Source organism: Microchirus variegatus, assembly GCF_963457635.1.
Source record: "Microchirus variegatus genome assembly, chromosome: 20".
Taxonomy (NCBI): domain Eukaryota; kingdom Metazoa; phylum Chordata; class Actinopteri; order Pleuronectiformes; family Soleidae; genus Microchirus; species Microchirus variegatus.
Genome location: NC_139821.1, coordinates 15254145 through 15273743, shown reverse-complemented (window position 1 = coordinate 15273743; position 19599 = coordinate 15254145). Strand labels below are relative to the sequence as shown.

The following is a 19599-nucleotide window of genomic DNA, read 5'->3' as shown; positions in this document are numbered from 1 at the left end:
AGCCTTGGTTCAGACCAAAGTCCCTGCACATGCACTGTGCTGAGCTGAGGCATGTAAACAGGCAATAAGTGAGCTATCCACAGGACTTTGTTCAGCATTACTTGCATTCATGACTGACTCTGGAAGCAAACGCTCACTGTGGTAATGCAATGTTTCCCCTAGGTTTATGGCCAGGGGGGATGCGGAGCGTGAGCAACAGGTCAAACAGGTTGACAGTTTACAAACAGGATACATATTTTGTAACAATACTCTTTCAATATATATATATATTTTTTTTTTTCTTCTTTTTTCAACAATTTTGTACAAATTACAGATACAATTACTTACAACTATTTGCAATGGTTTTATCCACCAAGTGCTGCTTCTGGGGGTGCAGTATGAGGTAAAATAACTGTCAAAAAGATGTGCAAATACTCGAAAAAGTTAAGACTTCAAATAAAGAATTAAATTAAATATCCTCGCTTAAATTTAAAGGTGCATTATGTAATAAACCTAAAGCAACTGGCCATAAAATCCTCCTAATATGTCACAGAGACTCAGGAATAATGTTCATATAACAAACTGAACTCACCAACAACAACAGTATAGACAAAATATTTGCATTAAAAAAAATATTTTGCAGACTGCAAATCATGTTTATGTTTTGAAATCATGTTATGGCATGTGGCGCCACCTACCGCCGTCTACCAATCATTGCAGTCAGTAGAGTCTCAGCTGCCGAGCGACCATGGGTTGCCAGTTACGTCAGAAAATGAAACTTAAAAGACCTCGGTATTTTGAATTTGAATGTAGTAACCGTTTTTGGCCACATTCTTACATATGGCACCTTTAATCAATAACATCATTCTTTATTAAAAGAACACGCTCCAGACCTGTTCTATAGGAAAAGGGATCTGAATTTACTTCTGTTGTGATTTATATAATGATAAAGTAAACACTGTAATGAGACAGAATCTCATTAAGCTCTGTGAACATATGAGTAGATAGAACACACAGCTGTGTTAACTTTGCTCTGAGATAAATGAAACAGTTTGTTTATCTTGGCTTCAAACCAGCTGATATCACTGGTTACTGTGTTTTTTTTTGAATGGTACTCAGTTGATGTCCTCTCATTCACAGTTTGTTTAGGCAAATCAGTATCCATTCGTTGATTTACAGCCTCCATAGTATTAACATTCAGAGCCATATGATTTATTTTTTCAAATGGTTAAAAACTATTCTATTTCATGTTACAGCAACAGGAGTAGAGCTTTGATTTATTCAGTTTCTCTCGATTATTTCTCTCTCTCTCTCAAAATTTGCCAAATACAAAATGGTTGCTGTGGCCACGCCCTTTTGAATACACAAAACTTTTTGTCTTTGTGGTTAGTACAAATTTGACTTAGACTAGTTCGTTCATTTACGAAGCATGAAAATCACCAAAAATGGATGCCAAATTCAAAATGCCTGTCTTCCTGTTGAGTTGAGGTCATGATCCCAATTTACTTTTTGTTCGTCTTGGGCTAGAACAAGTTCCCACCAAGTTTCAAGCTCCATCCATGTTTTGCCTTAGGGGGGAGCTATAGAGCCCTGATGCAACACACGGGTCTGACCGCTATGACACAAATGTGCTTCTATGATGTGCTTATAGATGAGAACATGTACATTTAGCGGCGATGCTACCTCCTTCAGTTTTTCACAGGTACAAGTATTGCACAGTGTTCACTTATTAATGCAACAGCCATTCGACGTGTGCTGTTTTTCAGCCCATCTGTTTTGGCTTGTTATCCTGTGGGACCTGTACAGCTCCTCTAAGGACAGGAGTGCACAGCCTATGCATTCATAGGCTGTGCTGTGTTATTGACCCTCTGGAGCGGCGTTGTCTTTTCCTGAGCAATGCAGCTAGCAAACCACACTGGGATACAGTACGTCAGTAGCTCCTTGGCTAGGGCGTTGTTTTTCAGGACTCTCAGGAGGTTGAGTCGTCGTTGTCCCTCTTTATGTATGTGGGCTGAGGTCCGCTATTATTTCCTTTCCTTATTTTCCACTTCCCCCTGTGATGAGTCCGACCACACGCGTGCTGTCTGCGAACTTCACAGTGGAGTTGCTTGGGGGGATGGGGTGCAGTCATGTGTGTACAGAGTTTACAGTAAGGGACTCAGCATCAATCCCAGTGGGGAGCCAGTGTTGAGTGGCGAGTGTTGGGGAAAGGTGGGGGCCTACTTTGACTCCCTGTGGGTGGCCACTGAGGAAGTCCTTAATGCCCAGGCTTCAATCATTTAAGCATGGGTCAGGATTGTGTGGAGGGCTTCCTCTGTCGATCCGTTATCCCTGTATGCAAACTGGTGGTGGTCGATTGTGGGTGGAAGTCCTTGGATGACGTGACTTCTGACCAAACATTTATAATAACTGGCGCGAGAGCCACTCATAATTTCATAGAGACTCATTCTTGGTCCTTAAATGTTTCGTATCATCTTGGTTTCAGTACACCTTGGACTTCTTGGTCTCAGTTAGTTAGTTAGTTAGTGTGGTTTGAACTATTCACCCTTCACACAGGCACGTCTCTCTGGAATCTCTCTGGAATCCCACTAATGGAACTCCACTGTAGTGATGAAGAACTTCCCTGTGTGTCTTTCTCCTCAATGTATTGGATTTTTCGACCTGCAACTTTCCTGTTTTAGTTTACTCCAAACGATTGTATCGATCTTGTCTCAAGCAACAGCAGCCGGTATTGTTTTTTGCAAGGATCATTTAACACAATTCAGATAGTTTCCCCTCTTGGGGTCTGACCAGAAATTTAGAGAATAGATAATTGAATTTCAATAGGACTAAGCAGCCCTGTGATCAGTACTGAGCTCAGTTCATGATAACTCAGTGTAAAGCCCAATTTATACTCCTGCGTAAAGTGCTCTGCGTCGCTACGCAGAGTCCTCTGCGTCGACGCAGAACCTGTCGAAGAGCCTCTGCGTCGTCTCCGGGTGCACGGAATATTTTTTAAGTGTCCGTCACTCCGTCAAGGGACTACGGAGACGGCAAGAGCTGCGATTGGTCCTCAGGACAGGCCGAGCTAAGCTGCTCTGTGCCGGCTCTCAGTGCGCTCCGGGCGTCCTGACAGAGGCGGAGCTGATCCCCGCCGATAACGCCGCTGCCGAACTATAAATACGTCATATCTTAACACACACAGCACATGTTTAGACTCTAAATGGCCAATTTCTCGCCTCAAATTATCTTAAAACTGCGTTCCGTGACACAGAAAAGTGAGAAACGGCCACTTTTTCAACAACAACAGTCTTTCTCTCTCTTTCTTTCTCGGACGCCATTGCTCACTGTAGCCAGAAGCACAACAACCTTGCGCAGCGACCCCTACTGATCGGGCGGGAAATTGCAGCGAGTGTCCGTCACCACGACGCAGAAGTATAAATGCTCGAGGCGTCTCCGTGGTGACGCAGACGGATAACGCATACGCAGTCGGAGAAGTATAATGTGGCCTTAAGAGCGAGAAGTCTTTCAACTCAAAGGTTGAGGGTTTGATTCACACCTTTGCTAGTTTACATGTGTCCATGGGCAAGGACACATTGCTGTGCCAGCAGCGTATGAATGGGTATGAAAGATAAGTGATAAAAAGTGCTGCACATGTATAAGTGTGAGCAAATGGGGGTGAATGGCAAAACTGTAGTGTAAAAGCCCTGTTGCGGAAATGTTTTTTCCACCTACTGGTGGAAGTGCGGTTCGCGCATGTGCTGTCACGAAGCACCCAACACTCTCTTTGCACGCGGTTGTGTGTGCCAGTTGGGTCAGTGTGTAAGTATACCAGGGCCGTAAACCATCTTTGAGTGGTCAAGGCTAGAAAAGCACTATATACGTGTACATACTGTTTTATGGATGTTTTTCAGCAACGGTCTTCCTGGAGTTCTGGAAAAGACGCAGGGCTGTGCTCGCATACGACTGGGACCTGATCGACTGGGAGGAAGACGAGGTAAACTATAGTCCGTGTGATCATTTTCAAATTGGAATTTCAGCACCTATAGACATTTACCAATATATTTTGAGGACAGAGCTGCTGCCATTTACAGGTATTTATACAGTGGTGGCTGCTGAAGAAAATTTCAGGGGGGGGGCAATTTTTTTCTGATAATGATTAAGGTGACCCACTCAATAAGTGCATAAAGTAAGACAGTATCAATTTGTTAGGTGATTAACAGTCCTTCTTGTGTCCACTAGATGCAACTTGATAAACAAATATTATTTACATGAATCTAATGTATGATGTAAAATAGCTAAACAGGAAACAAGATGTGTCCAGCAACCACATAAAGACAGGGGCAGCATATTAAGTCAAGTATTTATTAACTGACCAAGGATCAAAAGCTTTCACAACTTTTACCAGATCCATACAACAAACATATGACAAGATAGTGCAGTCAAATTATTCATTAAGTGTAAAGGAGAGTGCAGAATTGGATCTTTAGATGTGTTGATATTATGCATCTTACAATACTCTCTTACACAAAACAGTCCGATTGTCTGATTTGCGTGAAGTTTAACCTGCAGTTAAACCCGGAGCGATACAAACATCAACAATGTTAGCAAACAAGCTAACCAACGTAGCTTCAAATGACTGCTGTCCGCTGCTGTGAGCTATAAACAGCTAACACGTATGGAAGTGTGAACTCCGTGGCACTGGTCAAACTACGTGTACTTATCAGTTCGTGCTGGGACCGATTAAACGAGCACAATCCTCTGTGTATTTTATAATAATATATAATAATATAATAATAATATCACAGTGAGCTTCGCTTCGCTGAGAGCGCCGCGAGCAGAGAGACGTGAAGTGAAGAGTTATCCCCTCTCTTTGCTCAATTTACATATGACGCAAGCACGTTAGTGCATGCACATAAATCCTCATTAAAAATGCGTTGGAGGGTATGTTTTAGCTTTTAATATGAGAGTCAATGGGAGAATTTTTTGGCGATTCTTCACGTCAGTCAAATCGCCCCAGAAGAGGCGGAACCATAACACGTGACTTGAATCTGATGATTCTGATTGGACAATGACAGATAATATGTCTAGAACACTGATAATAACTACCTTTGCTGGCAGAGACTGCTGAAAGGAATATTAGTACTAAGGATCTTTGGAATTGCTGAGGAAAAAAATTATCTTTCTCCTCCTCGTTGGGAGGGCGTCGCCCAAATCGTCCCTATACACCGGCCGCCCCTGTATTTATACAGAGGTTTTTCTATGCAGCTTCATTTGCCAGCGTATTACTCTTTTTATCTTCGACTTCCCCAAAAAGATTGTCAATTCAAATGATGTATTTCTGCCTTCACAGCATCTCTACCCTTGAGACATACAATACTGCTCATATCTTTGTTTAGTCTGTGTCAGTCTACATTTATGCATAAATGTTTGATTGTTGCTGGCACCAAGAGTCTGTTATGACTTACTGGAAATGTACTATTTTATCTCTTCACAACTTATTGTTTGTCATTGAATTGTTAATGTACAGTTGTTATTGAACTTATAGTGGTTGTCAGCTAGTTGGTGTGTTTTTAATATTTAGGAGTTAAATGTCTCTAGTTTAGTAGTTTTGGGTCTGTTTCAATGGATCATCCTGTCAGTTTTGTAATGATTTTCTGAGTCAGAACAAAATAGACAATAGAGAGATAGAGGATGATTTGTGTTAAGTCATGACAGACATTTTGACAGATCCCTGCATATTCACACAAACACTTCCTCAGTCAGGTCTAATAGTACTGCTTAACAGAGCCCGTTTTCAGATGAAGGACAAAGCAGACAAATATTGAGATCATTTTTGTTGAGCAGTTTGACATGCACCTTTTTTTTGTTAATTGACCAAGTTTCTACATTGCTGCATCTCCATTTTGTTTGTTAATATAGGAAAGGACAGCTCCCGCTAGCATAGATTATCACATTTAACGGTTGTACCCCAAAGCACCACTCACATTCATTTGTATTAGGGAGGAAACACAAATAGAGTGCATATTTTTTGTCTCACATGTTGATTTTGCTGGTACAGACTTGTCCTTTGTTTTTCAGGATGAAATCCGTCCTCAGTTTGAAGCCAAATACTCAAAGAAAGAGAGGATGAACCCCATATCTGGAAAACCTGAGCCTTACCAAGCCTTCACTGATAAATACAGTCGCCTTGTTGTCTCAACATCTGGGATCTTCTTCATGGTTAGTTTGAAGTGTCAACTCATTGCTAGACAGCCCCCACCTTTGCATTTATCTTTTTTACAGGCTTATACAAACACTTAACCTTAACACTTAACAAACACTTAGTATTTTCATTTTGTATGCACAGGAGCCTGTTTCGGCAGATTTTGTACAAACATGTTCTCTGAATGTGGTAACTACAAAAGGGTTCCATAATATTTTAAGATTAATAAATTATGTTCATGTTGAGGATTTTTGATCTCCATGCTCTTCTATAGGACAATTCCTTGGATTCATTAAGTGCACCACTGATTTAGATGGTTTGGCCAATAATTACCAATTTCATCCAAACTGCATATTGAAAACCTTCTTTTCAAGACAATTTTATTTAGCCTTTATTTATTCAGGTAATCTCCCTGACACCAGGGTCTCGTTCAAAAGAAAGACCTGTTTAACATTTATACTAAACTAAACAATACAACACATTCAAGTTAAATAGTCACATAGACATAGATCATTCTTTCTTTTTTATCTTTTCTGTTAGCATTTAGCACAAAACTAGTCTGAATGAATGGTGTCAAATGGCAAATGTGAATGTTGAAAGTCGAGAGCAACAGTGTTCGTATGACAAGAAACTATTGTGTGACCAGCATGAAGATGAAAAGATGCATCAGTAATATTCTGAACAACATTATAAACATAGATCAAAAAAGAGTGGGCCCTAAATCTGAGCCTTGTGGCACACCTTAGGTAATTTGAGATGCACACATTGAATTTATCAACGCATTTTTTTGTAAAAGTTATGCATTTTTTTCTATAAAACTGTTTTTAGGTCTGTCTTTTATTTATCTGTCCCTGTTGTTCTTGATTACTGTTTTAACAAGTAATGTGCTACTGTTAAAAAAAAGAGGACACAAGGACATTAAATGAAGGATATGAGACTTTTAACCAATTTTATTCTCTGGCTATTTAAATTCATGTTTGTAATTTTATGTGTCGGTGCAATGTAAATTTGCCATTTACTATTATAATTTGTTATATTAATACTCTTTGCGTGACTCTGATGTCACAGATTCTGGTGGTGATTGCTGCTGTGTTTGGCATCGTCATTTACCGTGTCATCACTGTCAGCACCTTTGCCGCCTTTGGCTGGGCTCTCATCAGGAACAACTCTCAGGTGGCAACCACGGGCACGGCAGTCTGCATCAACTTTTGCATCATCATGCTCCTCAACGTGGTGAGTTTTTGGCTGTTATGGTACAGAGATTAACGGTCAATCAGTTAATAACTGAATAAAAGTAACACAATCATTGTAAATGATAAAATATGCAACTTCCTCCCTCAAAACTAAACCTTAAACCTGTATTTTTCTCTAGCTCTATGAAAAAGTTGCTCTTCTCCTCACTAACTTAGGTAAGTTGACTTCACCATTAGATCGATTATCCCTGAAACTAAAATACTTTTTTAATGCACATTACATTACCCTGGTGTTGGTTCAGTTTTCACAACATTGATGTTTGTTCAACCCATACAACTGATTAGAATATACATATATACACTTCTTATTTGACCCGTTGCCTCACTATTCCCCGTTCCTCTGTGTATCCACAGAACAGCCGAGGACAGAGTCAGAGTGGGAGAACAGCTTCACTCTCAAGATGTTCCTTTTTCAGTTTGTCAACCTCAACAGTTCAACATTCTACATTGCCTTCTTTTTGGGAAGGTAATTAAGACAACAATGAAGTAAGACAGGTGCCACTGCAGCAATGGACTAATTTTATTTTTTTTAAAGATTATCAAAAGAGTAATAATAGCTTTATGTTTGTAGTTATGTAGTTGCATGTTGTCTTAGTGAGAATGTCTGACGACTATTTTTGAACTATACAAATTTAAAACCTCAAGGTTTAAATATTCAAACTTTCCTGAGGAAATGATGTGAAAAGTAAAGAGCTTGCGCTTTTAAGTACACAAAGTAATTGGAGATCGTACATAATTTAACAGTCAGACAAAACACAAGACACAAGACTGCACAGTATGCAGGTTGTAAAAATATATTCATCCAAATCTGAGGTAGTTATTTAACTTCAACTTTACTTCATCCCAAAGGGGAAATTTGTGGTGCAGCATGTTTTCACATAATCACATAGAACATGAAAATAAGAAAAAGAAAAAATTGATGCATTTAAAGGACTCATATTATACCCTATCTATTCCCCTACATATTCTCCAAGTTAAACTAGTTCCTGTCACATGCTTTGGTCAAAATACCATAAGAATGAAGCACCACAGCAGTTCAATCACTCTGCCAAAACAGCCCTGTTCAGAACGCTCGGTTTTGAGTGCCTGTCTCTCTAAATGCAAATGATGTACAGGAAACTACGTCAGCGTCACTGAGGCTCCAGCAGCTAACAGCAGTTAGCATTTAGAAAAGCTATCGTTTGCCGACGCTAGCCGGCACATTGCTGTCATATTATAACATGTATCCACATAAATCTGGACACATAAATCCTCGAAGTTTGTGTAGAACTCTGTGCTGCACCGTGGAGCCAAGAATAAAACACTTCACAGACTTCCACTCTTTCGGATACTATTTCCCTGAAGTCAACGTTGCATGTTTTATATCCTGTACTTAGACTGAGGCGGACCACAAACATGACTGAGTCATCTTTTTTCACACTTTGCATACTCATAGGGCCAGAGTCCCAAATATAAGTATTAAAATATTTTAAAAACTAAACAAAAAACTCTTATCAAGGTGTGCAAACATATGTGGGTGGGTAAATGTGTGATTATATGGGGTGGGTGGGGATTTTTTTTAAGTACTTTGTCTTGCATTTCATATGCATGAAAAGTGCTGTACAAATGAAGATTGATTGATTAATTTATCGATTATTTTAAAAAACTGCAACTCTTTTTCTTGTTGGTTGACAGATTTACAGGTCGGCCTGGTGCATATCTACGCCTCATCAATCGCTGGAAACTGGAAGAAGTGAGTAATGTATTCTCATGGGACAGCAAATCATTATGGATCTAAGTATTTCTAAATAAGACATTAGGGCTATTATGCCCAACTGTGAGACATTTAACCATCATCAGCAATAAGTGTTTCTGCCTGCTGTGCTTATAGGTGTATGATGGAAAATATGAAATAATGTGAGGGAACTAAGGGCCTGAGCTGGCGCTTTTAGATGCTGAGCTAATGTGCTCGCACTTGTTCCCCTGGCTGCAGAATTGGAAAAAAAAAATCTCTGTACTGTGACATGTAATGAACAGTGTAGCCTAAGTCAGCCTTTCGTAGTTATGCCAAGTCATGATGATTTTGCTTGGAGGGAGTAGTGCCTTTGGAGCAGAAATCTTTCAAAAGAATTGCCCACACACCGACATTTCAAAGTTGACAAGGTTTTTAGATTCCAAACAACAAAGACAAGAAAAACATCATTCTAATGTTGTAAAACCTGTGAAACAGTATAAAACACAAAATCTTTACGGTTGTAAAACATTTCAAAGCTCCTTCTCTCAATGAATGTAACCAGGTTTTGTGCGCTGTTGCTGTACGATACTGTCTCACAATGCAATGCAAAGATAATTATAATATTAAAAGTCAAGACTTTGGTCAAAATGTATATAATGTGTAAAGTACATGTACGTATGGCAAATGTGACGAGTGTGTCTACTGCCTTATGATGCAATGGCGATTATGTGTTTTCCAGTGAGTGATACGGACAAAACCTAACACGAGGATGATTCATTTTTGCAGACATTTTGGAAATGCCATTGTAAGCAATGTTTCTCTCTGTCTTTTTGTATCTGCAGTGCCACCCCAGTGGATGTCTCATTGACCTCTGTATGCAGATGGGGATCATCATGGTGCTAAAACAGACCTGGAACAACTTTATGGAGCTTGGCTACCCGTGAGTTTTGTCCGTTTGTCGTCAAACTGTGTGTCAGACATTGTCATGTGACAGCCCGCTGACAGTGGGCGATAGGCGGGGTACACCCTGGACAGTTCGCCAGTCCTCTCAGGGAGTCAGCAGGGGCGGTGCGCAGGAAAAAAAGGCTGCCACCAGATGAGGGGCACCCTCTATAGTTGCAATGCCTTGACTTTAGTGATGGCAGTACATACAGTCCCAGCCATAACAACAAAATTAGATTAAAAAATAAAATAAAATAAATGTTTTCAAAATTGGCACAATAATTAATTTTGTTTTTTTTCCATTTTGAGTTACTTGCCCTCACTTCATGAGTCACCATAATGATCCCCCCCCCCCCCACCATAATGGGGGGGGGGGGGGGGGGGCAGAGGGCAAGGGTGGACACCCTCTAAAAAAGTCCTAGCTAAAAGACTGATTGAGGTGCATGTCAAACTGCTCACAAACAAGAGATGACAGAGATGAAAATACACTATATTATAGTGTATTTTCATCTCTGTCATATTATGGACAAAAGTACACTCCCTTTTGCAGCTATAACAGCTTCCACACTTCATGGAAGACTTTTGAAGTGTTTCTATGTGGAATTTCTGCCCATTCATTCTGTAGAGCATTTATGTGCTCAGGCACTGGTGTTGGACAAGAAGACCAGGCACACAATCTCTATTCCAGTTCATCCCAAAGATGCTCAACAGGTTGAGGTCACTGGGGCTCAATCATTTTGGAATAGAAAAGGCACTTCCTCAACCTGTTGCCACAAAGCCAAAATTTCTTGGTACGCTGAAGAGTTAAGATCCTGAGACGGGCCCAAATACTTTTGTCCATATAGTACAGCTCACCATTCTGGGATGCAGTAAGTGCCATAAACGTCCATCATCCAAATGCAATACGATGCACTGTCTTTGTTTTTCTTCCAAGCTGAATGCTTTAATTACTTCAGTGAAGCTGCAGCAACATTAGTCATCTCAGCAGGTCCAAGGTTCTGGTTGCTTAACAACAGATGCAACAGACACACATTTGAACGAACGACTTCTGTTTGGTTTCTGCCATTTGCTGCTGTACATGGTTCATTTGTTATTTTAGACTGATCCAAAACTGGTGGACACGGCGGAGGCTGAGGCGAGAGCATGGGCCAAACGCTAAGGCCAGCTTCCCTCAATGGGAGAGGGATTACAACCTGCAGCCAATGAATGCCTACGGACTCTTCGATGAATATTTGGAGATGAGTATGTGACATCTTAATCTCAATCCATGCCATTTCCTCTCATGGTCAGTACTGGGGGGGGGGGGGACTGTGCCAATATTAATGTCACAACCTTTGATATCACATTTTAAGGTTATCTGGAATGCTCTCGACAATTTAATCTTCTACAGCACAGTTTTTAGAACAACAGTGATACATGTTTTCATTTGTAATACAGCAGCTGCAGTTGTTACGCAACTGTTTTTTTTGTGTGGATTGATTACAAGAAAAAATACAAATATTTTTCTGATATTCTGAAATATTTCACCTGATACTATACCAAGAATAAGTAAGTAAATATTGTGATGGATGCAGAGAAGAATCACTGCAGTTCTACAGCGCATTTTAGTGTGCTTGACCTCATTGTTTGGGTTTTGGGGGTTAAGAACTTGAGTCTGAAGCTGGCGAACATTGTTGAGAATTTACCAGCTAATCGATACCCTCAGGATTTAACTGAAGCTAATAGCAGAGTTAATCTTGGATTTACTCTCTGCAGATGGGCAAAAACAATCAAAATAAATGCTTATGTGATGTCACACACTGAAAGTGTGATCTAAAGTGTCCCTGTGCTTGTGCCCTGTTTCAGTTCTTCAGTTCGGCTTCACGACCATCTTTGTGGCAGCATTCCCTCTGGCCCCTCTCTTAGCGCTGCTCAACAACATCATTGAGATCCGTTTAGACGCCTACAAGTTTGTCACACAGTGGCGGCGGCCTCTGCCATCACAAGCCAAAGACATAGGTAATGAAAATACAGTGCACTTATCTCTTATATCACTTATATCTTTCAAGCCACAAAAGATAGTTTTCCTGTGTAAATCGTGAACGCGTGTTTATTTACGGCAGGGATCTGGTACGGTATTCTGGAAGGCATCGGCATCCTCTCAGTCATCACCAATGCTTTTGTCATCGCCGTCACCTCAGATTTCATCCCTCGACTTGTTTACGCCTACAAATACGGACCTTGTGCTGGTCAGGGCCGAGCAGGGCAAGGGTGAGAAACAATCAGTGAATTGTAGTTTTGCGTGACTGATAATCCTGATTTTAGGTGTTTGATTGAATTATGTATTGGCATGTGATCCTCAGATGTATGATGGGTTATGTCAACGCCAGTCTCTCAGTGTTTCGAGTGTCTGACTTTGAGAAGCGATCGCAGCCCAGGACTAATGGCTCTGAGCTTTTTGGAGAAGCTGTAACATACTGCAGGTAGCACATTACTGAGCACTTAAAGAAAAACATTGCATGTTCCTGTTTGTGTGCTCACATTTTTGTACAACAGGAAAAGTAACATATTTCCTCTTTGACCTACGTGTTGTGACCCATAAGGTATCGAGACTATAGGGAGCCTCCAGACTCTGCAGAGCCCTACTCATACACTCTACAGTTCTGGCATGTCCTGGCAGCAAGACTGGCCTTTATTATAGTCTTTGAGGTGAGTGCTTGTCAGTCTTTGATGACTCCACACAGTAGACTCTTTTCTGAACTGGATTCAGATAAAATTTAGGTTCAGTTTCAGTTCACGGTCACCGATTTTAGCAAAGACATGTCACAATAAACCGCTGTGCATCACCTGCACCCACAAACAGCCAAGAGACACAATTAGTGATGAGCCGAACACTGAGCTTTTGAGTATTCTTTTGTGTGTGTGTTCGTAGGGGTATGGTTCTGATGTTTCTGGTTTTTTTGCAGCACATGGTCTTTGCCATCAAGACCCTAATTGCGTACCTAATCCCAGACCATCCCAAGGACCTGAGGGACCGCATGCGCAGGGAGAAATACCTGATCCAGGAGATGATGTACGAGGCAGAGCTGGAGAGACTGCAGAAAGAGAAGAACGAGAAAAAGAAGAAAGTCAGGGCCCACCACCACAAGGAATGGCCCTGAACGCATCAACTGGTAAGACCAGACATTTTTCTAGGTGAGAGGAGAGAGTACCAGTACAAAGACCATCCAGTCATAGCTTAGTGAGCCTAAGGAGGCATGGCAGCACTCGAATGTAAAAAGAGTTGCTCATGGAAACACTTTTGGATACTGATTTTGTTTCTAGCCCTTCCAAAAACCTGTCCATGTTACTAGGTTATTAAACTAAGATGCTAGTGTTAGCCAAAAACGTAGCATAACAAAAAAAAAAGAAAAATTTTTTGAGCATTTTCACAAGTATGCTGTATTTTACATTATGTGATGTTTAGGTACCTGCGAATACTGTTAGGACTAATTAACAATAATGGTGTTTCTTAATTTCAGTGTTTCTTTTTGACCTGGTGACATGTAGCATTAGCCACTATTAGCTCATAACTCCTTTGTAAGAAACCGAAAGGACAAGCTTCGTGTTTTCAACCAGTTAACTAGCTGTGGTGAATAGCATCTAACAGCATCGAAAACAACAGTCACGAGGTACAACCGGCTTTTTTTCAACCTCTGTCTAAAAATAAAAAGTAAAGGGAGGTTTGTAAATTGAAACATTGTAATTCTAATAACTAACAATGTCAACTTGTGTATTAAACGAAGGACAAAAATGACATGAATGTTTGGCAAAATAAACTCAAATGAGACAAAATAAAACAAAAGAAAGGTCAAATGAAATACAATGAAGCATTTAAACTCCGTCATGACGTTTCCTGTAAATCTCACCATGCAGTTTCTCTTATTTCCAGGTTGTGAGCTGGTGTTTGGTTGTCTAAGGCACAATCCAGGAGTGTGAAGGCTGCTGGGTTTCCTGCATGATGATTCTGGACCCTCATTCTTTCCTCCTGCTCCTGTCACGTCAGACCAACGCCTCCTAGTGGACAGCAGCAGGATCGCAGGGACCTTCACTTCAGCCTCCTGACTCAGAACCACATGGTGTCCTCTGGAACAGTCAGAAACAAGACTTACTACTCTTTGTTCTCTGGACGGTTTCATCTACTTTGGATCGTCGACAGTGTTGGTGTCCTCAGATCCCAAAGACGATCTCAAACAAAACTTTTGCAGATTTATTGTTTGACGTAGGAGAAAACAACTCTGCTGAGCTTTCTGAATGACAAACCTTGTTTACATTTTCTCCTGGTTTGAGGAGTTCACATTTTTGCTTTATTGTAAATGAAGCTATCTGAATGAATGTTAGGCCCTCTGCTCTGCTATAGTGTAGTAGGATACAAATATAGTTATTTAAAAATCTATTCTATCTGAGCTCACATTTTGCTGGCATTGAAAATGCGTTCCATGTGAATTAAGATTGATAAATGCAGTAATAAAGATATTTAATGTAAATAAATTTTAATTTAATTTGACTGCATGTGTGTGTGTTTTCTACGGGGGGTTGGTGTGTTTTTTTTTAAAGCGGAACTAGACCGGAAGTTCCAATTAACGCTGTTTTTTAGTGTGTATCTGCCTCCTTACCTTGTTTATGAAGCCCTGAAGGTTCAAAACAAACAGTTCAGCCACTGCTGAGAACGCTGTGTTTTATTGTAATCTCGGGCTCAGTGAGATCTCTGAAAAAACCCGGTCCGTAAACAGCAGTTCTCCTGAACAGCAGATTTGAACATTTAAACACTGTTAAAGCAATGTTTTGATAATGAGGAGCAGTGCATCCACCGTTCCAGAGGGGGGAGCTGCGCTTCTGAGAGCGGGTGTGCTGAATATGTCACTTCCGGGTACTGGCCAATCACAAGACAGTTGGGAAGGCTCTACGCTGGCTGGCCAATCACAACACTTCGTCTTCTGGGGGTGAGAGTTCAGTCTGAAATATCGCGGCTCAGAACAGCATCAGAAAAGACAGATTTCTATCGGCTCGTTTACAGCAACTAGGAGGTTTTTGACCATAAAAACAAGATAATGTATGTAAGTAGACCTCCATAACTAAGATAATGTGAAACAGGACCACTCTATGTGAGCTTTGAATAATTTCTTCAGTCAGTGGTTATGCTGTGATTATCCTTTGAGAGTCGTGGGCGGAGCTAGAGCCAATCACAGCTGATATTGGGCAAGAGGTAGGGTCGAACCAGGATAGGTCACCAGCATTTTGCAGGACCAGTTAACCTTAACCCTTAGAACACAGAGCATTTCAGCTGCTTTGTTCCATTACTATGTTAAAACGTACAGTACAGCATTCTGTGAACAGCAAGCCTCTTTGGTGATGAATTTTTGTGGCTTACCCTCCTTGTGAAGGGTGTCAATGATTGTCCTCTGGACAACTGTCAGATCAGCAGTTTTCCCCATGATCATGAAGCCTCGTGAATCACACTGAGAGACCGTTTTGAAGGCTCAGGAAACCTTTGCAGGAGTTGATTAGCGGATACAGCTGTTACAATAGTGAACTTTTTCACCATATTCAAATTTTTTGAGACACTGAATTTCAGGTTCTTGTTAAATGTGAGCCAAAATCAAAAAGACAATTAAAAGAACCAAAGACTTAAACTACTTCAGTCTGTGTGTTATGAATGTATTTAATACACAAGTTTAACTATTTGAGTTAAATTACTGAAATAAATGAACTTTTCCACAATATTCTGATTTATTGAGATGCACCTGTATACACAGGCTATAAGAATATGCAACATAGAGTTATAGAGTTATATTCTTTTTCAGCACAACCTAGGCCAATCTAATGAAACATATAATTCATTTTCACCAACGATATAAACACACCTGCGGATAAAAGAACTCAGAATGTTTAAAATTGGATTGAATTTGTGAAATTTGGAAGCAAGTCACAGTTCAAAGTTCACTTGGCTCGTTTCTGTGAACAAAAATAAAATAAAAACACTTTAAATCACTACTAAAAAATACGATATAAAATGAATCATAACTTTGACTCAACAACACATGAAGAGATGAAAAAAAACACCCAAATTTTTTAAAGCCTGAATATGTGACCTATAAACACACACACACCCAAGATGTCCATATAAGGAGTCGTGTGTTATTCTCACAGCAATTTATTATTGGTGGCACACCAATGGTAAATTGCTGGCACAGTGGCAAACATCTGTGCCGCGTGAGCACTAAGGGTTAATCTGGGTGTTTTTGAAAAATGGGAGGAAGCCACAGAGAAAACCACATACAAGGGCAGCAGTTGGATTCCAATACCGAGATGACCTGGTAGCACTTTTTTGAGTTACTCTTTAGCCCCTCCCACTTCCAAATGTCCACACTTTTTCACCAAACTTTAAATACGTAAATGTTAACCAGACCTGACGCGGTCCCAAAAATCTGTGAGTTTTTGGGCATGGGAAAGGCCTCAAAAATGCGATTCATTTGCCAGAATAATAACTCCTTCAGTTTCAAGAGGGTTCTTGCACAGTCATGCTCGAACCCTAATAAAACTGAAAGTAATATAAAGACATATGTCTGAGAGAGCACAAAGGGAAGGAAAACAACACACCATCACCTTTTTCATACATGTATAAAAACAATATTTGCATACTATAATGATATATTGCCATGGTCTGCCATAAGCTCCTCTCATCAGATGAGGACACTCTTTCCTTGTTTAAATGTGTTGCCAGCTATCATCATTACACCTCAGGAGCTTGTATGCAGATGAGGTGTAATGGAACATCCGCTCCCACTCTGTGTCTCTCTGAACTGCACTGTGATTGGTCACATCCTCTTTAGTGACAAACATGACATATTTAGTTGAGAGGCTGTAAACAGAAGCCAGGGAGAAGTGGACTGGATTTACATAATGCTGAAAGGTTATCATGGCATTACTGATCAGTAAAATCTGTAAAAGTCATTTCACAATTAAATGAGTGATATGAGACTTTGCTCACTTGTGTTATGGGTATGGTTAATGAACCATAAGCAGAGGTCTTCTCTTAAAGCCTCCAAATGTAACATTTTAATCTTCTTTCATACTCACATACACAGGGACAAAGTTGCTCTTTGTCACCACACGGGGGAGGCAGAGAGCTGTGTTGCCTTAAAGATACAGATTTCTTCACTGTAAAAATATTACTGTGGATAAGCCAATAATAATAATAATAATAATGATAATAAAGTTTTGACTGAATTAAGTAAAATAATGATTATTTGGAAATGTAACTTTTTCCTCTCTAGCTGATCATATTATTATTAATAGTAGACGGTGAATGTGCTGGTCTTAATGGCTGACCAGCTTGTTATGCCTCTCATTGCAGATAAAAAGGCTTTTACAGATATCATCACTGAGATGTGGTTTATGATGAAACACAACCCTTCATGAACATGTTCACTCAAAAAGCTGCAAAATCAATGGTGCCTTTAAAAAATTTAAAGCAGCATTTGAACATTTCAAATTAGAAATGCATTAACATCATTCTAACCTGCACGACTCAGACCTTACAGCATCCCACTCACTCACTACACTGTTGTGTTAGACCTCCCTGCAAATTTAACACACATCTGTTTATCCAGCACCCGACGCCGTGGCTGGTCACTTTGAACATAAATAATCAGAGAGGCTCGACCTTCAGCGTGGATTACACTGGTGCTGTGGCCTCTGATCAAACTCCACTTTTATTATCAAACACAGGGGAGGCAAACTGTGTTTTTGTTTCCTATTAAAGCAACTCGTCTCCTCTCTAAGAGGATTATCCCCGACACAAGCCCAGGGGTTACATAAAGCTTTCAGAGGATAATATCTGACATTTCCTCATATCCTGCATTTTGGAAGCTTGGCACTCTGTGTAATGGCTGCAGTTCAACCGAGGTGTGCTTGAACAGCAAGTAAACTGCGTAAAAGAAAGGAGGTGAAGTTCATGTTCATGTGGTGAAGACGGACACTTTTGGTGCTTCTCTGTCACAAAGAGATTTTAAACCACATTTCAACCACAGCCTGTGTTCTTGTCATAAAGTATAATATCCTCAGTTGTATTAACACAAAGGCATCTGTTAGTTAGTTATTAATTTACTCTTAATGACATCTTATGGTGAGACTACACATGAGAACTTGTCAGTTCACCCCTCTCTTTGTCAAGGTGTCATTGAACTACCTCCACTCATTCGCTCTCTGCCGTTTCCTCCTTTTTTCTCTATTGGTTCATTTCATTCCATAGTAGCTGTCCATCAAAAGTCCATCAAAGCTGCTGTAGAAATATGTCAAGGCAAGTATACACTTAGGTGGTACATATACTGTGTATTCAATTTCTCACAACAACCCATTTCAAGGTACTCCTGTTTTGCCTTGGTTTCTCTAAGTCTTTACTTCTACCTTTAAATCTATCTATCTATCTATCTATCTATCTATCTATCTATCTATCTATCTATCTATCTATCTATCTATCTATCTATCTATCTATCTATCTATCTATCTATCTATCTATCTATCTATCTATCTATCTATCTATCTATCTATCTATCTATCTATCTATCTATATTGGGGCAAAGAAATAGAGAATAAAGCTTTACTTGTTGTTGCGAGAACAGACACGCTTCCCTTTTGCCATAAATCCATAGATTGAGCCATTAATGTCTCGATTCCAGCAGTGGCAGCCACAGTTGCACAGTGAAAGCAACGACGCTTTAAGGGAACCATTCTAAACACAGGCACTCTCATTATTCCTTAGCCATTACATCAGGCAATAAAGGAAAAAAAAACATTTCCACTTTAAATTATATGAAAACTACCAAAAAAGAAAAACACAAACCCTATTATTTCCCTTTATAATAAATAGTTTTGATCAGACAAATACTAGCAGCAGAGGGAACCATTTACGCTAACACTTTAGATTAAGGAACACATATTCACCATTAACTAGGTGCTTACTAACATGCATATAAGTAGCATACTAGCCCTTTATTAGCAAGTATTAACACCTTATGTAGGAAAAACCTTAATTCATGTCGTAACAGAGGCAGAATAACGTTATGTAGAATAAGGTGTTAATACGTGCTAAATGATTACTAATAAAGAGCTAGTATGCTACTTATCTATGATACATTTTCTATTGAATAGCTTCTGAGATTCCTGCTGTGTAACGCCTCATTAATGTCTATACCCGCCTTCGGTGCAGTTACTGTTGCCAACCATTTTTTTTCCGGTGACAGAAAACATAGGAGTGTGCTAACTGCTAACCTGACCAGCTGAACTCTCACTCAGTTCACTTCCAGCGGCCGATCCAACAGTGCAACCATCAGCTACCGCCAAGACCGAAGTGGCTAATGTGCCACAGACGAACTGAACTCAGCGGGCGCTCAGTGCTGAAATCTCGACTCCCTCCAGTGTAAATATAAATCGGCAATTAGCTACTTGGAAAAAATAATAATCATCCATCATCAGTGTGCCACATCCCAGCTCTGTGGGACTTTACT

At 40.1% G+C, this 19599-nt stretch overlaps 1 protein-coding gene across 1 annotated transcript in view; it reads left to right on the top strand.

The window, feature by feature from the left end:
- LOC310941367 (anoctamin-4-like) overlaps nt 1–13212 on the top strand; it is a gene marked incomplete at both ends in the record, with an annotated part of 58584 nt that extends 45372 nt beyond the window's left edge. The window contains 13 exons of the mRNA XM_083906528.1: nt 3873–3955; nt 6040–6180; nt 7232–7396; nt 7536–7572; nt 7771–7882; nt 9091–9148; nt 9973–10070; nt 11172–11314; nt 11918–12070; nt 12175–12322; nt 12415–12534; nt 12655–12760; nt 13018–13212. Of these exons, the coding sequence (XP_083762654.1) occupies nt 3873–3955; nt 6040–6180; nt 7232–7396; nt 7536–7572; nt 7771–7882; nt 9091–9148; nt 9973–10070; nt 11172–11314; nt 11918–12070; nt 12175–12322; nt 12415–12534; nt 12655–12760; nt 13018–13212 (1559 nt within the window). The remainder of the gene's footprint in view (nt 1–3872; nt 3956–6039; nt 6181–7231; nt 7397–7535; nt 7573–7770; nt 7883–9090; nt 9149–9972; nt 10071–11171; nt 11315–11917; nt 12071–12174; nt 12323–12414; nt 12535–12654; nt 12761–13017) is intronic.
- Nucleotides 13213–19599: the final 6387 nt, after the last annotated feature.